Source organism: Phragmites australis, chromosome 3 (assembly GCF_958298935.1).
Source record: "Phragmites australis chromosome 3, lpPhrAust1.1, whole genome shotgun sequence".
NCBI classification, from domain to species: Eukaryota; Viridiplantae; Streptophyta; class Magnoliopsida; order Poales; family Poaceae; genus Phragmites; species Phragmites australis.
The window spans coordinates 23,620,479-23,636,261 of NC_084923.1; the positions used below are offsets into that span (position 1 = coordinate 23,620,479).

The 15,783-nt window shown below is 42.3% G+C and overlaps 1 protein-coding gene across 1 annotated transcript; it reads left to right on the top strand.

Moving 5' to 3' along the window:
- Positions 1-7,177: 7,177 nt before the first annotated feature.
- On the top strand, positions 7,178-13,029 carry LOC133912669 (transcription initiation factor TFIID subunit 9-like). Its single transcript, XM_062355519.1, has 2 exons — positions 7,178-7,567; positions 12,309-13,029. The coding sequence occupies exons 1-2, from the start codon at positions 7,262-7,264 to the stop codon at positions 12,666-12,668; spliced, it is 666 nt and encodes a 221-aa protein (XP_062211503.1). The 5' UTR covers positions 7,178-7,261; the 3' UTR covers positions 12,669-13,029.
- Positions 13,030-15,783: the final 2,754 nt, after the last annotated feature.

The window sequence follows — 15,783 nt, forward strand, 5'->3', positions numbered from 1 at the left end:
TCGCGCTCTGCCAAAGTGCTTATGATAGCAAGCTCCTAGAGAGGAGTGGCATGGAGGGGTGCAACCCATGTCATGCGTCGTTGGAGGAGCGGTTGAAACTCTCCAAGGCAAGCACGACACCACCAGTTGACGTGACGCACTACCAGACCATTGTAGGTGGTCTGTGCTATCTGGTGCACACACGGCTAGACATTGCATTTACCATGGGTATGTCAGCCGGTACATGGAGGATTCGTGTGAAGATCACTATGCGGTGGTCAAGCATCTTCTCCGCTACACGGCTGGCACTCACAGGTACGGCGTTGTCTACAAGAAGGAAGGAGGAGCCACACTCGCGCTGACAGGGTACAACGACAGTGACATGGCTGGCAACCTTGATGGCCGCAAGAGCATGACCGACATTCTCTTCCTCCTCAGCCACAGTCCCATCTCCTGGCAATCGCAGAAGCAGAGAGTGGTCGCTCTCTCCACATGCGAAGCAGAGTACATAGCTGTGGCTACATCAGCTTGCCAACGAGTTTGGCTTGCTCGGTTGCTGCGCGAACTCACCAGCAAAGAGCTCCGAGCACCGACATTGATGGTGTATAACAAGTCTACCATTTCATTAATCAAAAACCCAGTCCTCCACGACAGGAGCAAGCACATTGACATCCGATAAAACTTCATACGTGATTATGTCGCTGGGGGACAGATCGACCTCGAGTTTGTTGAATTCGAACGACAGCTCGCGGACATCCTCACCAAACCACTCGGCCGCATTCGATTCCAGGAGCTCCGTGTAAGGATTGGCATGGTCTAGATCAAGAAGGCACAACAAGATTAAGGGGAGAATATTAGAATATAATAACTTATTGGTGCTAGTGTCTTATCTTTTTGGTTTGTGTTTTGAGTCAAACGTGTGTTGCTTTGCTTGCGTCAGGCACATGCGAGTAGGTATAGGAATGAGACGTGGGACATGACTTGTGTCACGTCATGGTGACTTTTGTGCCCCACGTTAGCTGCGACGTGCAATGCAGCGCAAGTTGCGAAGCATGGGTCGCATGTAAGGGTAGGTCTGTAAGAGTCTATAAATAATAATAAGAAGAAAACCAAAAAGTGCGTGTGGCGGTTTATGTGGCACAAAAATATTTCTCTCTCGCATCTGAGTGCTTCCTGTGTTCCTCCGACCAGTCCATCAGAGTGGTCGTGCGAGTAGTTGCGCATCCTCATGAGTGGTCGCTAGTTCAGCTTGAAATCTCATGCTCATTATGGTATCTAATAAAGTGAAATCTCACATCTATGTATTTGATTCTGTAATGCTGAACTAGATTATTCGCTAGGCTTATGGCACTAGTGTTGTCACACAAAAGTGGCACACTTTTGAAATCTAACCTGAAGTCCCTCAAGGTAGCAACCATTCATAAAATTTGTGAGCAACAGCTGCATATTCAGCTTCAATAGTAGATTGCGCAACGCTAGACTGTTTGCGAGAAGACCAACACACAAAAGAAGTACTCAAAAAATGATAAGTACCAGATGTGCTCTTCTTGTCAATACTATAGCCAGCGAAATCTGCATTGGAAAAATCTCAAAGAGAAAGTGAAGAGGCAGCAGAAAACCAAACTGTATTTATACATCAGTACCGGTTCTAACCACAAACCGGCACTGATAGTGGTGTTTCAGTGCCGATTCCTCTTTAAACCGGCACTGATAGCCTGCTGCAGTATATATAGCCCATCTTCTTCCCCGTCTCGACCCAGAACAGAGCTGTCGCCGCAGCCCAGTGTTACAGCGCCTCCTTGCCATTTTTTTGGCGATTCAAGGTTTTTTTTTTTTGCGTGGGAGCCTTCAAAATTTGGAGGAGTCAACTGTTTTAAGGTTAGTGAGATCTTTATTTCATTTTTGGATAGATTACTTGGTAGATTGCTCTAGGGTTAATGATGGATGGTGCTTGTTCCATGGCTATGGATTTAGAGATGTAGTTGAGATCTAATTTAGGTAAAGTTTGTAACTTTGTCATTGTTAGATGTATAGAGATGATCTACATTTAATTCTTAGTTGGATTTTAGTTGCTAGATTTCTCTAGGTTTGAATTTAGGTGGTTGTTAGTTGGTGTTGAAATTTGGAATGAGCAAGAGCTCAAATATCCCTATAAATTAGAGAAAGGTTGCAATTTTATTATTGTAGATGATTTAACGAGTAGATTAAAAGTCACATGTAAATAGAGTTGGGTGCCTACATTAAAATCTATGGATAATTACAAATTTGCCACTTGTTGAACCGTTATTGCCATTTAAAAATTGCAAAAATACCGCTAGAACTGTCATTCGAGTGGCATCCAAAGAATAAAAATCAGGAAGGTATTTGCAAAATGTCCCTAAGCTCTAATTTTCTAGTATGTGGATTGTGTATATTTTTAAAGTCATGAATTTTAGTAATAATCCAGTGGATTTCCTCTGTTAATTAATCAACATAGTGAATTTAACATGTATAGTTGATAAAATACTGTGTTGGCATCGAGGCTTTTTTGAGGGCTGCCGTGGCGTACAAGAAGCCAAAAGGGAAGCGTGACAAGCACTATATATGCTGTCCGCGTGTCGACTGCAAGAATGAGAAGCAGTTTTCAAACATAGAGCAGATCCGTACACACTTGATTCGCAGGGGTTTCAAGGCTGGCTACACCCGTTGGACTAAGCACGGTGAACTTGCAGATGTTGGGCGTGAAGGGCAACCAACAGTCGAAGGAGACGGAGGCAACGATCCGACGGCTAACGAAGACTTCGATATGTCGGCATTTTAAGATACTTTTGTCGAGAATGATGATTGGGACACTTTTGTTGGCAACAATGAAGAAGGCATAGAACAAATATTGCGCGATGGGGAGGAGGACTTCACCATTAAAAGACAACATCAAAAGTACCAGCGCATGATAGAGGACTCTAAAACACCAGTTTACCCGAACTGTAAAGATGAGCATAACAAGTTGCATGTGGTGCTGACACTGATGCAAATGAAGGCTAGCAATGGTTGGGACGATAAGAGTTTCAATGAATTGTTAGAATTCTTGAGGGAATTGCTTCCAGAGGGGAACGTGTTGTCCGAAAACACGTACCATGCCAAGCAGGTTGTCTGCCCGTTGGGATTGGAAGTAGAGAAAATACATGCATGTGGAAACGACTGCATGTTGTTCCGCGGCGAGGATGCAGACTTGGAAGCGTGTCGCGTTTGCAATGCACCACGGTACAAGAGTAACGTTGATGATATCGAGAGCGATGGCATATGGGTGAAGAGAAAGACGAAAAGAGAAACGTTGTGAGCCCTGGTGGTCATCGGAGTAGCTGCGCGTCCGCGGGGTTTGGAGAAGAAGAATTAGCCCGTTTCCCCGTGGACGACATCATAGAAAGCAAGGTGTGCAAGCTTGTCGTGCCCACTATGAACATTACCATCACGGTGGCTATAGGGCAGGTCGACCAATGTGTCGAAAGGGCTCTCTTGAACGATCTCCCGATACCACGAGGATACGCTAAGGTCCACGTGGACTCCGTGCGAAAGTCGTACCGTAAGCTTGACATGGATTACCCCGGAGAGACGGGTTCCAAGAGGCTCGGATCAAACGTGGGTGGCTTCGTTTTGTGGCACAAGCGCTACATATTGTTTGAAGATGAGACAGACGAGTCGTCTAATGCGGAGTCGGACCCAGCACACAGAAGAGATCCAACTCCTCCACGGTCGGTGCCAGTGCCACCGTCACCAGGAAGAGATCCAACTCCTACATTGTCGCCGCCACTACCATCGTCACCGAGAAGAGAGCCGACTCCTCCTCCACGCAAGTCGCCAACAAGAGAGTCAACTCCTCCCCCTCCAAAGTTAGCAACAGTGCCACCAAGGGAGCCAACACCTCCCCCTCCGAAGTCAGCACCAGTGCCTCCAAGAGAGCCGACTCCTCCGAAGTCAGCAACAGTGCCACCAAAATTGCCAACTCCTCCGAAGTTGACAACACGCTCTCAGTCTAAGAAGGTGGCAGCACCTGAGAAGTTACCTTATGAAAGAACTGCAGAGGAAAACAAAGTGATAGTGAACGCCGAAGTCGAGAAATTTTTTAAAAAGTGAGAGCCTGAGAAGAAAAAACCACTCACTGAAGAAACGAAAAAAGTTTCTCTTGATGCTGAGCAAACCTGCTGTGGCTAAGCATCAATCAGACTACGAGCGTATCAAAGGAAAGAAATCCTTGAGGCAGGCTTCTATCGACCAGGTACGGGAAGAACAACAACTAGAAAGATTCCTTAAGGATGCCAATATGACAAGAGAGCATTTTTTAATGAGTCCGTGGCACCCAAAGCAGCCGAGAGATGGCAATTTAAGCTGGGCGAACTGTTGGTCGCGTCGGACGAGTGGGCCAAACTGATATATCAACTTTAGAAATTTCATGCGTGGTACATGAATGAGTCAAAGGAGGGCAAGGAAAGATTCGAGGCCAGAGTCAAGGAACAAGATCTCCTCCACGAGGACGGCAGTATTTTTATATTCTTCAAGGAAATATATCGACTCTACCAGCATGATGCCCTCGACGTGTCTATCTTGAGTTGTTGGACTCTGTAAGTGTCATATATGTATAATTCACAATATACATTTCCGTACCATTGTATTGAATCTCTTAACTTATTCCTTATGTAGAATGGAGGTACAAAGATGCAGGAAGGAGTACATCATGCATGTGGGATTCATCGACCCATATCTTGTTAACCCAACAATGATGAAATCTACCGACCTAAACAAAACCGAGGACTATGTATTGAAGTGTCTTCTGGAGCTACAATTGAAGAAATATATACTTTTACCCTACCACTAGGGGTACGTGTTTCTACTCCTTTTGAGCAATACATCGTTAGAAATTAGGACCAACTAACCTATAGTGACCTATGTACAGTTTTCACTGGATCCTTCTTGTTATCCAGTCAGATATTAGCAAGATCTTTATTTTCAACTCACAAAATAATCCGAAAGAAACCTACCAACCCGTCATTGACTTGCTACAAAGGTAAAAACCGACCATTTCATTACTACTCTTGTAATATTTGATTTGATTGAATCTAAGTCTACTTACGGTAATAATCACACACATACAGAGTGTACCCGCGATACACCAAGAAGAGCGTTAGATACAGGCCATACACGAAAGAATGAACAGTCCGACATGGCTTTCCTTGTAGGAAGCAGGGCCCGGGCAATAATTTATGTGGTTTTTATGTAATGGAATTCATGCACAGCTTCAACACAGAGGATTCGATCCTGCTGGAAGATCCTGAGGTAGGCGGTATACACATTGATGACTAATTTTCAGGTTCGATACGCAAAAATCATATGTATTGATTTATTCAATTCTTGAAATTGCAGATCCTCGAGCTATCCAAAGAACGTCTCATGCCTCATGAAATTAACGCACTTCAAGAACAACTTATCGGGTTTATCAATGACGAAATCATCAATCCAACAGGCGAGTTCCATGAAATTAGATCGTCTTTCTCGTTACCTTCAACCCATAAAAAAGGGCAGAGTTCAGACCCATTGGTTCACAAGAAATCTTAAACTCCATAAGATTATTGTAATGAAACTTGATAAGTATGCGGTGCATATATATTGTGACGAGACTTGATGTTTTATAAATAAAATTTATATGTGGTTGTGTATATATGCTGTGATGAAACTTGATATGTATGCGTGTCTATTTTCGGCAACGTCCAAAATTTGAAAATAGCACTGTACTGGCGGCAACCGCTACGCTTTTAAAAAAAAAACGAGAAACACCTATCAATGCCGGTTGGTAACAAACAACCGGCACTGATAGTGATTTTCAGTACCGGTTCTATACCCGGCACTGATAGTCACTGACTATCAGTACCGATTAATCAGTGTCGGTTCATAAACCGACACTGATCACATTTTTGAACCGATATTGATCACCTGTTCTGCAGTAGTGTACCTAATTCCTGTGCCCCAACTGGATCTTATATTTGCAAAATCAAACATACCCAACGTGATCTTCTTTTCTTGATCTGACGACAAGGAATGCAATGTTTTAAATAGTTATAAATGGATGACGACTTTCGGTAGCATTATTAATACTTGTCGATTTGTCTGAGGGCAGAATTTTAGTAATGCATGCTAGGATCGTGAACTAGATATGCGGTGATATATGATCTAATTTGGATTAAGCTTAAGAGTGATGTATGAGTATATGAGTGTATATATTTAATGTCACTTTACTAATTGATTAAGAGTAGAACCAACTTATAAAATTATTAGAGTCATACTATCAACCACGGATTAATCCTTTTACTTATAGTGAAAACAAAAATAGGCTAGTGTGAATGTATAGTCCACGCAACAGTAGGAGTAAACCGGTTTAACTATGTACCGTTGCACATGCACTCTATAATTTCACTTTCGGAGGAGGTGGTGCCTTGAGTACGTGATCTTTACAGGCGTGGAACCATAAAGGAGCCAGATGACCAGAGAAGAATAAGATGGAAAGTGTGTAAAAGGTCGGGGTGGAATAAACTACTAGCTTAGGTCAGCTCTAGTACTAGCACTGTATACCGATAGGTAGAGCCGGCAAACGGCTTCAGTAGCCGTATCAACCGTTACAGTGATATGACCAGGAGGTTTAGTACTTCAAATTAGTCGGGCTCTCTCCTTTCGCTTAACACTATTTACATAGAATCACTGTAGACTTATCACAACACTATTTGCAAAGAATCACTGTAGACTTACGAACACTATTTATCAAGAATCACTGTAAATTTATAAAATAATAAAATGTAGTAATAAGATAGTTGTTGAAGATAAAAAATATAAAATATTATAATAATATTAAAATATGCTATAATAGTATTATAGATAATATATTTTTAAGTATGTACTAGATATGACATTAAAATGGTGGTGTTTGAGCCTCTTGTTGAAGCATTAAAAAAAGAGTGCTGAATTAGCAGTTGAAATAAGCTGAAGATTAAAAAGCAGATGTCAAATTAGCGTATTAAAATAAACTTTAAATATTAAAATAACAAAAAACAGAATTGCGACGCTTAGAGATTCGAACTCTCGTGTGGAAACCCCATGTACTTAGCAGGCACACGCCTTAACCACTCAGCCAAAGCGCAGCTTGTTCTTTCAGAGAGCCTATACACAGTAAAATACATTTTTATTACTGCGAACCATCACCCCAACCCAGTTGCCTCTTCCGATCTTCCCCTGAGACGGGTCAACCACAGCCACGCCAACCATGGACACCGGCGGCGCGCGGCCATCAACACCGTCGGCTGCCGCTGGGGCGTCCGTCGCGGACGAGCCCCGGGATGCGCGGGTGGTGCGGGAGCTCCTGCGGTCGATGGGGCTCGGCGAGGGCGAGTACGAGCCGCGCGTAGTGCACCAGTTCCTGGACCTGGCCTACCGCTACGTCGCCGACGTGCTCGGGGACGCCCAGGTCTACGCCGACCACGCAGGCAAGGCCCAGATCGACGCCGACGACGTCCGCATCGCCATCCAGGCCAAGGTCAATTTCTCCTTCTCCCAGCCGCCGCCCCGCGAGGTACCGACCCCACTCTGAATCCTACCCCCTCTGTTCCTCAACTTTGGGAAATTAGTTGGCTTCCATGTTTGTTCATGCTTTATCCGCTCCAAAATCGTATTTTTCGCCGTGGATTGGTGTTACCACGGTCGAGTCTACGAACCCTAGTTATGTTACCCGATTAGTTGGTTCTTGAACTTGGGTTAATTGTTGTAGATGTTTCTGGGTTAGTGGCGAGAACCTGAGATTTCTGTGTTGCCTTGCGCTTTTGGTTTATAACACTGATGAGATTTTTGCTCACATCATTCTCTAGTGTTGGAATTGTATCTCTGTAGTTTGGGCGAAGTCATGTGGTGTAATGAATTCGTCTATAAATGTGATCAGGTTTTCTAAAATCGACACATCCTCGTTGGTTCTAAGATTTACCATTTCTTTCCAATATAAACTAATGTTTGGACATCTTTAGCCTGTTGATGCAATGACCCAGCGGTTCCCTGTAGTTTGACCCTCATCATCTCAGTAGAATAATAATTGTCACTCTTGTGCTGCACTGCAGAGTATGATAATTTTTCTGCTTCCCATGTTTGGATCAATTCACGATTTCCAATCCTTAAACAAAATGTTGGACTTACAAGGGGATCATATAGTCTAGGAACCACCCTTCATACAGGAGAGTGACAACCATCGTATCACTGGCTATATAGACTTTGAAACGTTCAGATGGATAGTCCATACCACTAGGTGGGAGGGTGCAAGACTACAAGAGTAAAATTGAACAATTCGAGGTCCTCTAAAAGGTGTATGTGCTTTTGTGGTTTATCTGAGCTGTGATAACATTATCAGTTGGTATACTCTCATCTTGTGTATGCCCTTTCAGTCACATTCTGAAGTTTTGATAAATGTGAATAACACATCGTTTGATACTGGAAGGGTTGAATCTTCATGTTAAATACGCTTGTACTTTAAAGGTCTGTTGCATCAGAGTATGCTGTTTTGTTTGTATTTCATATTTCCCATTGTTCTTACTCAACATTGCACTTTTACTGTTGCATATTCACTGTGGTTATTCAATTGCGTCTTGATAGAGGAAGACTATAACTGGATTGAAAGGAACTGACTTTTAATGAGAACTCATGCTTGTACCGTTAGATATATATATTACTCTGTGTAATATCCTTACAGTATAAGGGGTTCTTTACATATTGTCACATGTACATGTATATATTGGCTTAGAGTCTCCAGGAATACAAGTTGCTATTCCTAACATGGTATTAGAGGTAAGTTTTCTTTATGGACACAACAACTTGTCCCGATCTAGATCTATTCCACTCTTGATTCGATTCGGCTCTCATCGACTCCCTCTTGCCGGCTCAGATAGATCTACATTACGCACAGAGCACTATTCACTGATCTGCTATAGTATTACGACTACAGTACCGAGGTGTTATCTATATATAAGCGCTTTGCCACTATGATTCACACTCAATTTGACACTCCCATTCGTGTTTTATGTGCTGATTCTGCTAGCGTTTTTCTTTTTCAGCATCTTTGTTCCTTGCTAAACAGGATACGTTGTCTCAATTCTCCTGTCTTGGGGCTCAAGCTCAGAATGATGTTGCTGAGTGCAAGCGTCATCATCTCCTTGAGACAGCTCGTGTGCTTATGATTGCCTCTTCTATCCCACCTCAATTTTGGACTGAGGCGGTTTCTACTGCTACATACTTGGTCAATATCCAATCCTCTTCTGCTCTCAAGGGTGGGATTCCTTTTGAGCATCTATGTTGACGCCTTCCTAATTATTCTTGTCGTCGTCTTTTTGGCTGTGCTTGTTATGTTCTTCTCGCCCTGTGAACGCACCAAACTAACCGCTCAAGCTGTTGAGTGTCTTTCTTGGCTATAGTGCTGAGCATAAGAGTTATCGGTGTTGGGATCTAGTTGCTCACTGGATACGTATTTCTCGGGATGTTACATTTGACGAGTCTCGTCATTTCTATCCTCATACATCTCCTTCCACTTCTTCAGCTTCTTTGGTCAAGCCACTGTCTTTTCACATATTTCCTGTCACACCCATCACTATTTCTTCTCTTCCCCAGGCGCCGTTGGCTCTGTCTCCTGTTGTGCCTTCTTTGGTGCCTTCCACGCCCTTGGCCCCCGCATCACATGCTCCTCCTCCTATTGGCATTGTTGAGGCTTTTCCTTTTCACTACACTCATCGTCCAGTGTTGTCTCCCATCTTGTTGTGCTGCCTTCTGTTGAGCCATCTCCTTCCGGCGATTCAGTTCCATTACCTTCTCATCTCTATTCTCTTCATGATCGTCATTCGATTCGACTTCTTGCCGAGCTGTCTTCTTATTGTGATGTTGTTCATCAGGAATGGCAGTATGCGATAGCAAAAGAGCTTGCTACTCTTGAGCGCACTAGCACCTAGGATCTAGTCCCTCTTCCCCCACATATTCGTCCTATGACGTGCAAGTGAGTTGTGAGTCTATAAGGTTAAGACCCGCTCTGATGGTTCTCTTGAACGCTATAAAGTTCGTTTTGTCGCTCGAGGTTTCTAGCAGGAGTATGGTCATGACTATGATGAGACTTTTGCTCTAATGGTCTACATGACCACAATGTGCACTCTTCTTGTTGTTGTCTCTGTGCGTTAGTGGTCCATCTCACAGCTTGATGTCAAGAATGCATTTCTTAATGGTGAGTTACGTGAAAAGGTCTACATGCACCCATCGTCAGGGTATTCTGTTCCTGAGGGCATGGTTTGTCGTCTTCATCATTCTCTCTATGGCCTTAAGCAAGCCTCTCGAGTCTAGTTTGAGCGTTTTTCTTCTGTGATCATTGCCGTTGGTTTTTCTACTAGTGCTCATGATCCTGCGCTTTTTGTTCACACTTCCTCTCGTGGCTGGACTCTTATTTTTCTTGTATGTTGATGACATGATCATTACAGGAGATGATTCTGAGTATATTGCTTTTGTGAAGGCTCGTCTCAATGAGCAGAAGGCGTCCAGGAATACAAGTTGCTATTCCTAACATGTACATCCTTCCAACATTATCAAACATTAATTATAGGCAGAATGCCAAAATTGCATAGGACCAATTTGCCTTTTGTTTTTAGGTTACATTCTATACTTCTGCCTCTTAGTTATTTCTTGTGCTCTCAACATACTAATTATATTAGTGCATGCATGATGCAACTAACTATGACAAGACAATATGAAGCTTTTGTTCAGATTATTTGAAAACACACAGGCTAACCAAATATTTTGAATATGCTGATTGACTAGTTAACCTGATCAAAAGTGTTTTACTGGACTATTACCTGTTGATAAGTTCATACAAACCAACCTTAAGAAGCCCAAATGCTAAATCAAGCACTCCATCTGGCTATTCATTGGTAAACGGGTGTTAGAGATATGAAAAACGGGTTTGGGGTTCTTCCCTTACTACACCTAGAAGATAATACAAGTTTTGGAATGTGTTGCTGGACTTTAATGATGTCACCAGCACACCAACTAAACAAGGTTTTGATTTTTATATTATTTATTATGACTTATGAGGCATTACTAAAGTAAGGATATTATATTGCGTTGTGACAGATCCTTAATTTGCTGATAAGAGTTCTTTTTAGTGTGGTATCTGTATCTCTTTGGGAACCATTTCTGCACCAACTTCAGAAAGTACACATAATGTTATCTAACTTGATCCCTCGGTGTCATAGGCTGTATTCTAACAGCTAACACATGCACATAATTTTGGATGTGTACTAGTTATATCTTGGTCACCCCATAAAATGTTATGTTGATTATCTCAGTCAGTTTCTCCACTACTGTTCCACTAAAAGAAGGCTATTTGGGGTTTTACAAGGATTCGTGCTATTATTATGGGTCCACTTTGCTGCGAAGATTTTAGGGATGTTGAACCGGCTGGTGCTGGCATTTCCAGCATGCAGGTGTCTGGTCAGCAATTGTGGAGGGATAGCAGGGTAGAAGAAAAACCAGAATGTTGGAAACTAGCAAATTGGCAATTGAAAGGTGTAGCTGATTTCTTTCTTGCTTAGTTTATGATGGGTACTACCACCAGTCACCAAGTGATGCTATCGGGATGTGTCTAGTCAATAGTCATGACTCTGGCTATCACTCTCTGTGAAGATGATATGCGGAGATTTTTTTAAAAAGTATTTTAATGATTTTATAATTTTCTGGGTTTTATAAATATAATACAATAGAAAATTTTGTTCAAAGTTGTGTTTTGTATGCCATGTCGATGTCCAAATGTCACTTTTTTTGTGGTTGATTACAAGGCTATCCTTTTATAGAGACGACTTGACCTCTAGTGAACAATGTCTAAATTTAGGAAAGAATTTACCTCATATATGGAGTAAGACTCATCAGCGTACAGCTGAACCTGTACAGCCTAAACAGTTGTTTTGCTATCAAATCTAACCAACACAATTCCTACAGAGCTTCTGTAAAAACTCTACTCCACAAACCAAAATATCAACTCCTCTTTGTTAGAAATCTTCAAATCACATCAGAGCACCTAAACAATCTTCAGAGTTAGTCTCCCATGTTTACTGTCTTCATGCGACTATTAGATTAGTGCAATGAAAAAGTCTATGAATGTTGTGGTAGAGCTCATGTCTTTCTGCCTCTCCTGTGGTTAGGATTAGAAGGATTGCTTAATATTTTGACTCTTGTGGTTAGTAAAAAGTTATTAGAAGTTTTCCAGTACTTTGGGCTAACAAGTTATTCTCTCATATTGATAGGTTCTTCTTGAGTTGGCACGCAGCCGAAACAGAATCCCTCTTCCCAAGTCGATTGCTCCTCCTGGCTCAATTCCCCTGCCGCCTGAGCAGGACACACTGTTGGCCTCAAACTATCAACTCCTACTGCCGTTGAAGCCGCCACCTCAAGTTGAGGAAACAGAAGACAACAATGAAGAAGCCAACCCTAGCCTGACCCCAAACTCCGCAAATCCTAATCCAAACTACTCACAGGATCAAAGGGATAACGAGCAGCAGCACACTCCTCAGCATGGTCAGAGGGTTTCTTTCCAACTCAACGCTGTGTCTGCTGCAGCAGCAAAACGTCCTCGGATGACCATGGAGCAACTGAACATGGGCTAACCATTCGTCCTTGGTTGGATAGTATTGTTTATTTCCTCATCCTACAAGTCTAATGAACCAGGTTTTGAACAAGAATAACTTACTGTTGTAGTGGTTTGTTCTTATTGACTGGCGCCCTCATATTTAACCACGAGATGTGCAGTACAGGAGTAGCATAAGTTTCTGCCTGCAAGAACGTTGATTTGGGAAAGAAACTGTACTAGTAGTATATGTTTTACTTGTTCAGTAGGTTAATTTCTGCTACAACCGTATCTGAGTCTATATCTCGCCATCAGTAACCTCCCCCTCCTTAACTATCAATGTTTGCACTTTGAACCACGCCCTTTTTGTTCTCGAACAATACTAAATAGACTGTTCTCAACGTTTACATTTGAGAAACAAACAGTTGATATCATACCTCTTAGTTCCTAGTGCTGAAGAGTTTGCTGTTGAAATTCGGCATTGTGTACTCATTCATGTTCAGAAGCTTAAGAGAGTGCAATGCACTGCTAGATGGCCTGAGGAAAGTGGTACTCTTTTCTTAATCAATCAGAAGTGCATTAACGTGTCATGAATCATGGTGGATCAAAATTTTGATTCTTGTCCACGAACAGAATGGTATACAATAAAAGCACGAACTCATAGACATGCAAATTGAAATCATCAACCCCAACCAATTTTGATCAGTTGTTACTAGTGCTGATTTATAAAACCGCTAGCTGGTGTTGCTACCTTGCAAGTAGCAAGCATATGTGGGCAAAGAGCAGTGTAGTTCGAAATGCAGGACTCGTGTGACCTTGTGAGATAATGTAGTCTTGAGGCAGAGCATATTTCCAAATGTTGTGGTTAGCGGTGGTTGACATGTAGCATTTGATTGGCTAATTGCCTACTTCTATAGGATGTAACAAGTTTAGTCAAAAAGATACCACGCCCGAGGGTTCACGCAAGTAAAATTGGTAGTAACTCTGAGACAGTGGCGGGCCCAAGATTTATTTTCAAATTGGGTGTACGTACCATATTATACATGACTAAATTTTTTCTCGATAACTAAAAATGTTAAGCATATGAACATGTGAGAATATGAACATGTGAGAATATGAACATTGAACAAATACACTAAAACACTACAACAAATAACCTTGCTCAATTTTGCATTGGAGTACAACAAAACAGCCCAAAGGATATCCTAGACAAAAAAGCCACTACGCATGCAGTCTGATTATCAGCACTACATGTAAAAAAAAAAGCCAAATACTATCATTATACAATATGCATTCTCATATGGTCAACCAAGAACAGCCAAGGGAACCAAATGGGCCATAAAACAAATCATATGATTATTGGGAAGTGACATGCCTGCGTATTGATGAGCCTGGAGAGTATTCCCATCACAAAACCATCCTGAAGAAATAAGCAATGACCAATGACTGAAAAAACATGTTCTTCAGACTTGCATGCTGTTTTGCCTACACTCCAAGTCATTGTTCATACTACCGTCATGGAAGAATAAGCAATGACCAAAAGAAGAGTTGTTTCTTTCTTTTGGAATAGACCTACACTCCAAGTCTTTGTAAACAATATAGAGGGAAAGGTCGGTTACAATTTGAAAATCTATGCATCATCTGATAAGAATGAATAGTTGCAAACACAGTACTGAAAAGCCTGTAACCGTTTACTGATTACATGAAATAGCACAGATTGACTCCAAAGAGATTATGTAAACTGATAAGCAAACTTCCATCTAACAAATATAACCAGATCTTATTTGCTGTGTATCTGTCAACATAAGCATTGGAATTTGGACAACCAAAGCTAGAAAAACATCAAACGCTTGAATTACCGATCTCACAAAAACAAGAGGAATCAATGTACTGTCAACCTGCTTTTGATTGGTTTGGATTTCCTCACGATGTCAATTTACTTCACTTCACACGTTATCAGTACCAATTCTTTTTTAGATGATATCAGTATTCAATACCAAATCTTAGTCTTACTTAGTCTTACAGTGTCGCCACAGCTGTGCCCCCGCTGCCTCGCTCGTCCTTGTGCTGTAGCCGTTGCTCGCTAGCCCGCCTAGCTCGTGCCCACGACGTAGCAGCCGTCGTCGCCCGTCGAGCTCGTGCTCGTGCCCGCACCTGAGCCGTTGCCGCCGTCACCGCCCGCCTAGCTCGCTCCCGCTCTGGCGCCATGCCCCACCTGGGCCTGACTTGTGCCCATGGGCGGTGGGGCGTGAGTGTGTCTGCACATGGCAGTAGCTACGACTTGGGCTGCAACCTGACTACTGTCAATGGGGCTTGGATTGAATACAACATATAGAAAATGTTTTGTATAAAAAGTTAGGTGTACATAAATACACCCATTTTCCTTACTGGGCCCGCCCCTACTCTAAGTTGCGGCCATTTTTTAAAAATACAAAATATTCAAACTATAAGTAATTTTATTACCATTTTTTGCAGGTACGAGTTGACAAACACGCTCATACTAGTACAGTGACTACATAGGCAAATCATGCTCACACAACCGCAAGTGAGTTCCATCACACAGCTAGAAAATTTACCACATAAGTCACAAAATTGTAAGCACCATGATTTAGATCCTGATGTGTAAACTGTTAGGAAATTTGCCATAAGTGGAAGCTAACAGATTGATCTACCAAGATAATATACACGATCATAGATGACACCAGAGGCACATCTCTGTTTGTTAACGAGGTTCAGTCGAAACCTATATCCCTAGAGCATAACTACGGACACTCCTCCCCAACTAGCAACACTGGTCACTTCTCGAGGTTTCTGCAGCCTCGTTGCCCCCTGCAAACCTGTCATTATATCATCATGGTACAAACAGCGGCCCTCATCTCATATTTATGAGTAGGTCTGGCTACAACAATCTTAGTAGGACTCCACCTAGAGTCTTACTAGGATTCTGCCATATACCGCTAATACAACTCCAAGTCCTATACGTAACTAACTCTGTACAATTTTTTGACAAATATCCAACAAACTCTACTTTGGCGAATAATGCGCCATCTTGAAGCTGTCATGCGCGAACCTCCATGTATATCGGACTTGAGTTGTCACCTTTACCGCTCAACAAGAGCTGCCCGATAAGTTTTACTCAGACTCACCACCTTCCA

What these genes read in the sequence shown, in the direction of transcription:
- LOC133912669 (XM_062355519.1), top strand. Translation starts at nt 7,262, where the DNA reads ATGGACACCGGCGGCGCGCGGCCATCAACACCGTCGGCTGCCGCTGGG. An exon ending in CCCAGCCGCCGCCCCGCGAG is followed by an intron (nt 7,568 to 12,308) that starts GTACCGACCCCA and finishes TCATATTGATAG; the next exon opens with GTTCTTCTTGAGTTGGCACG.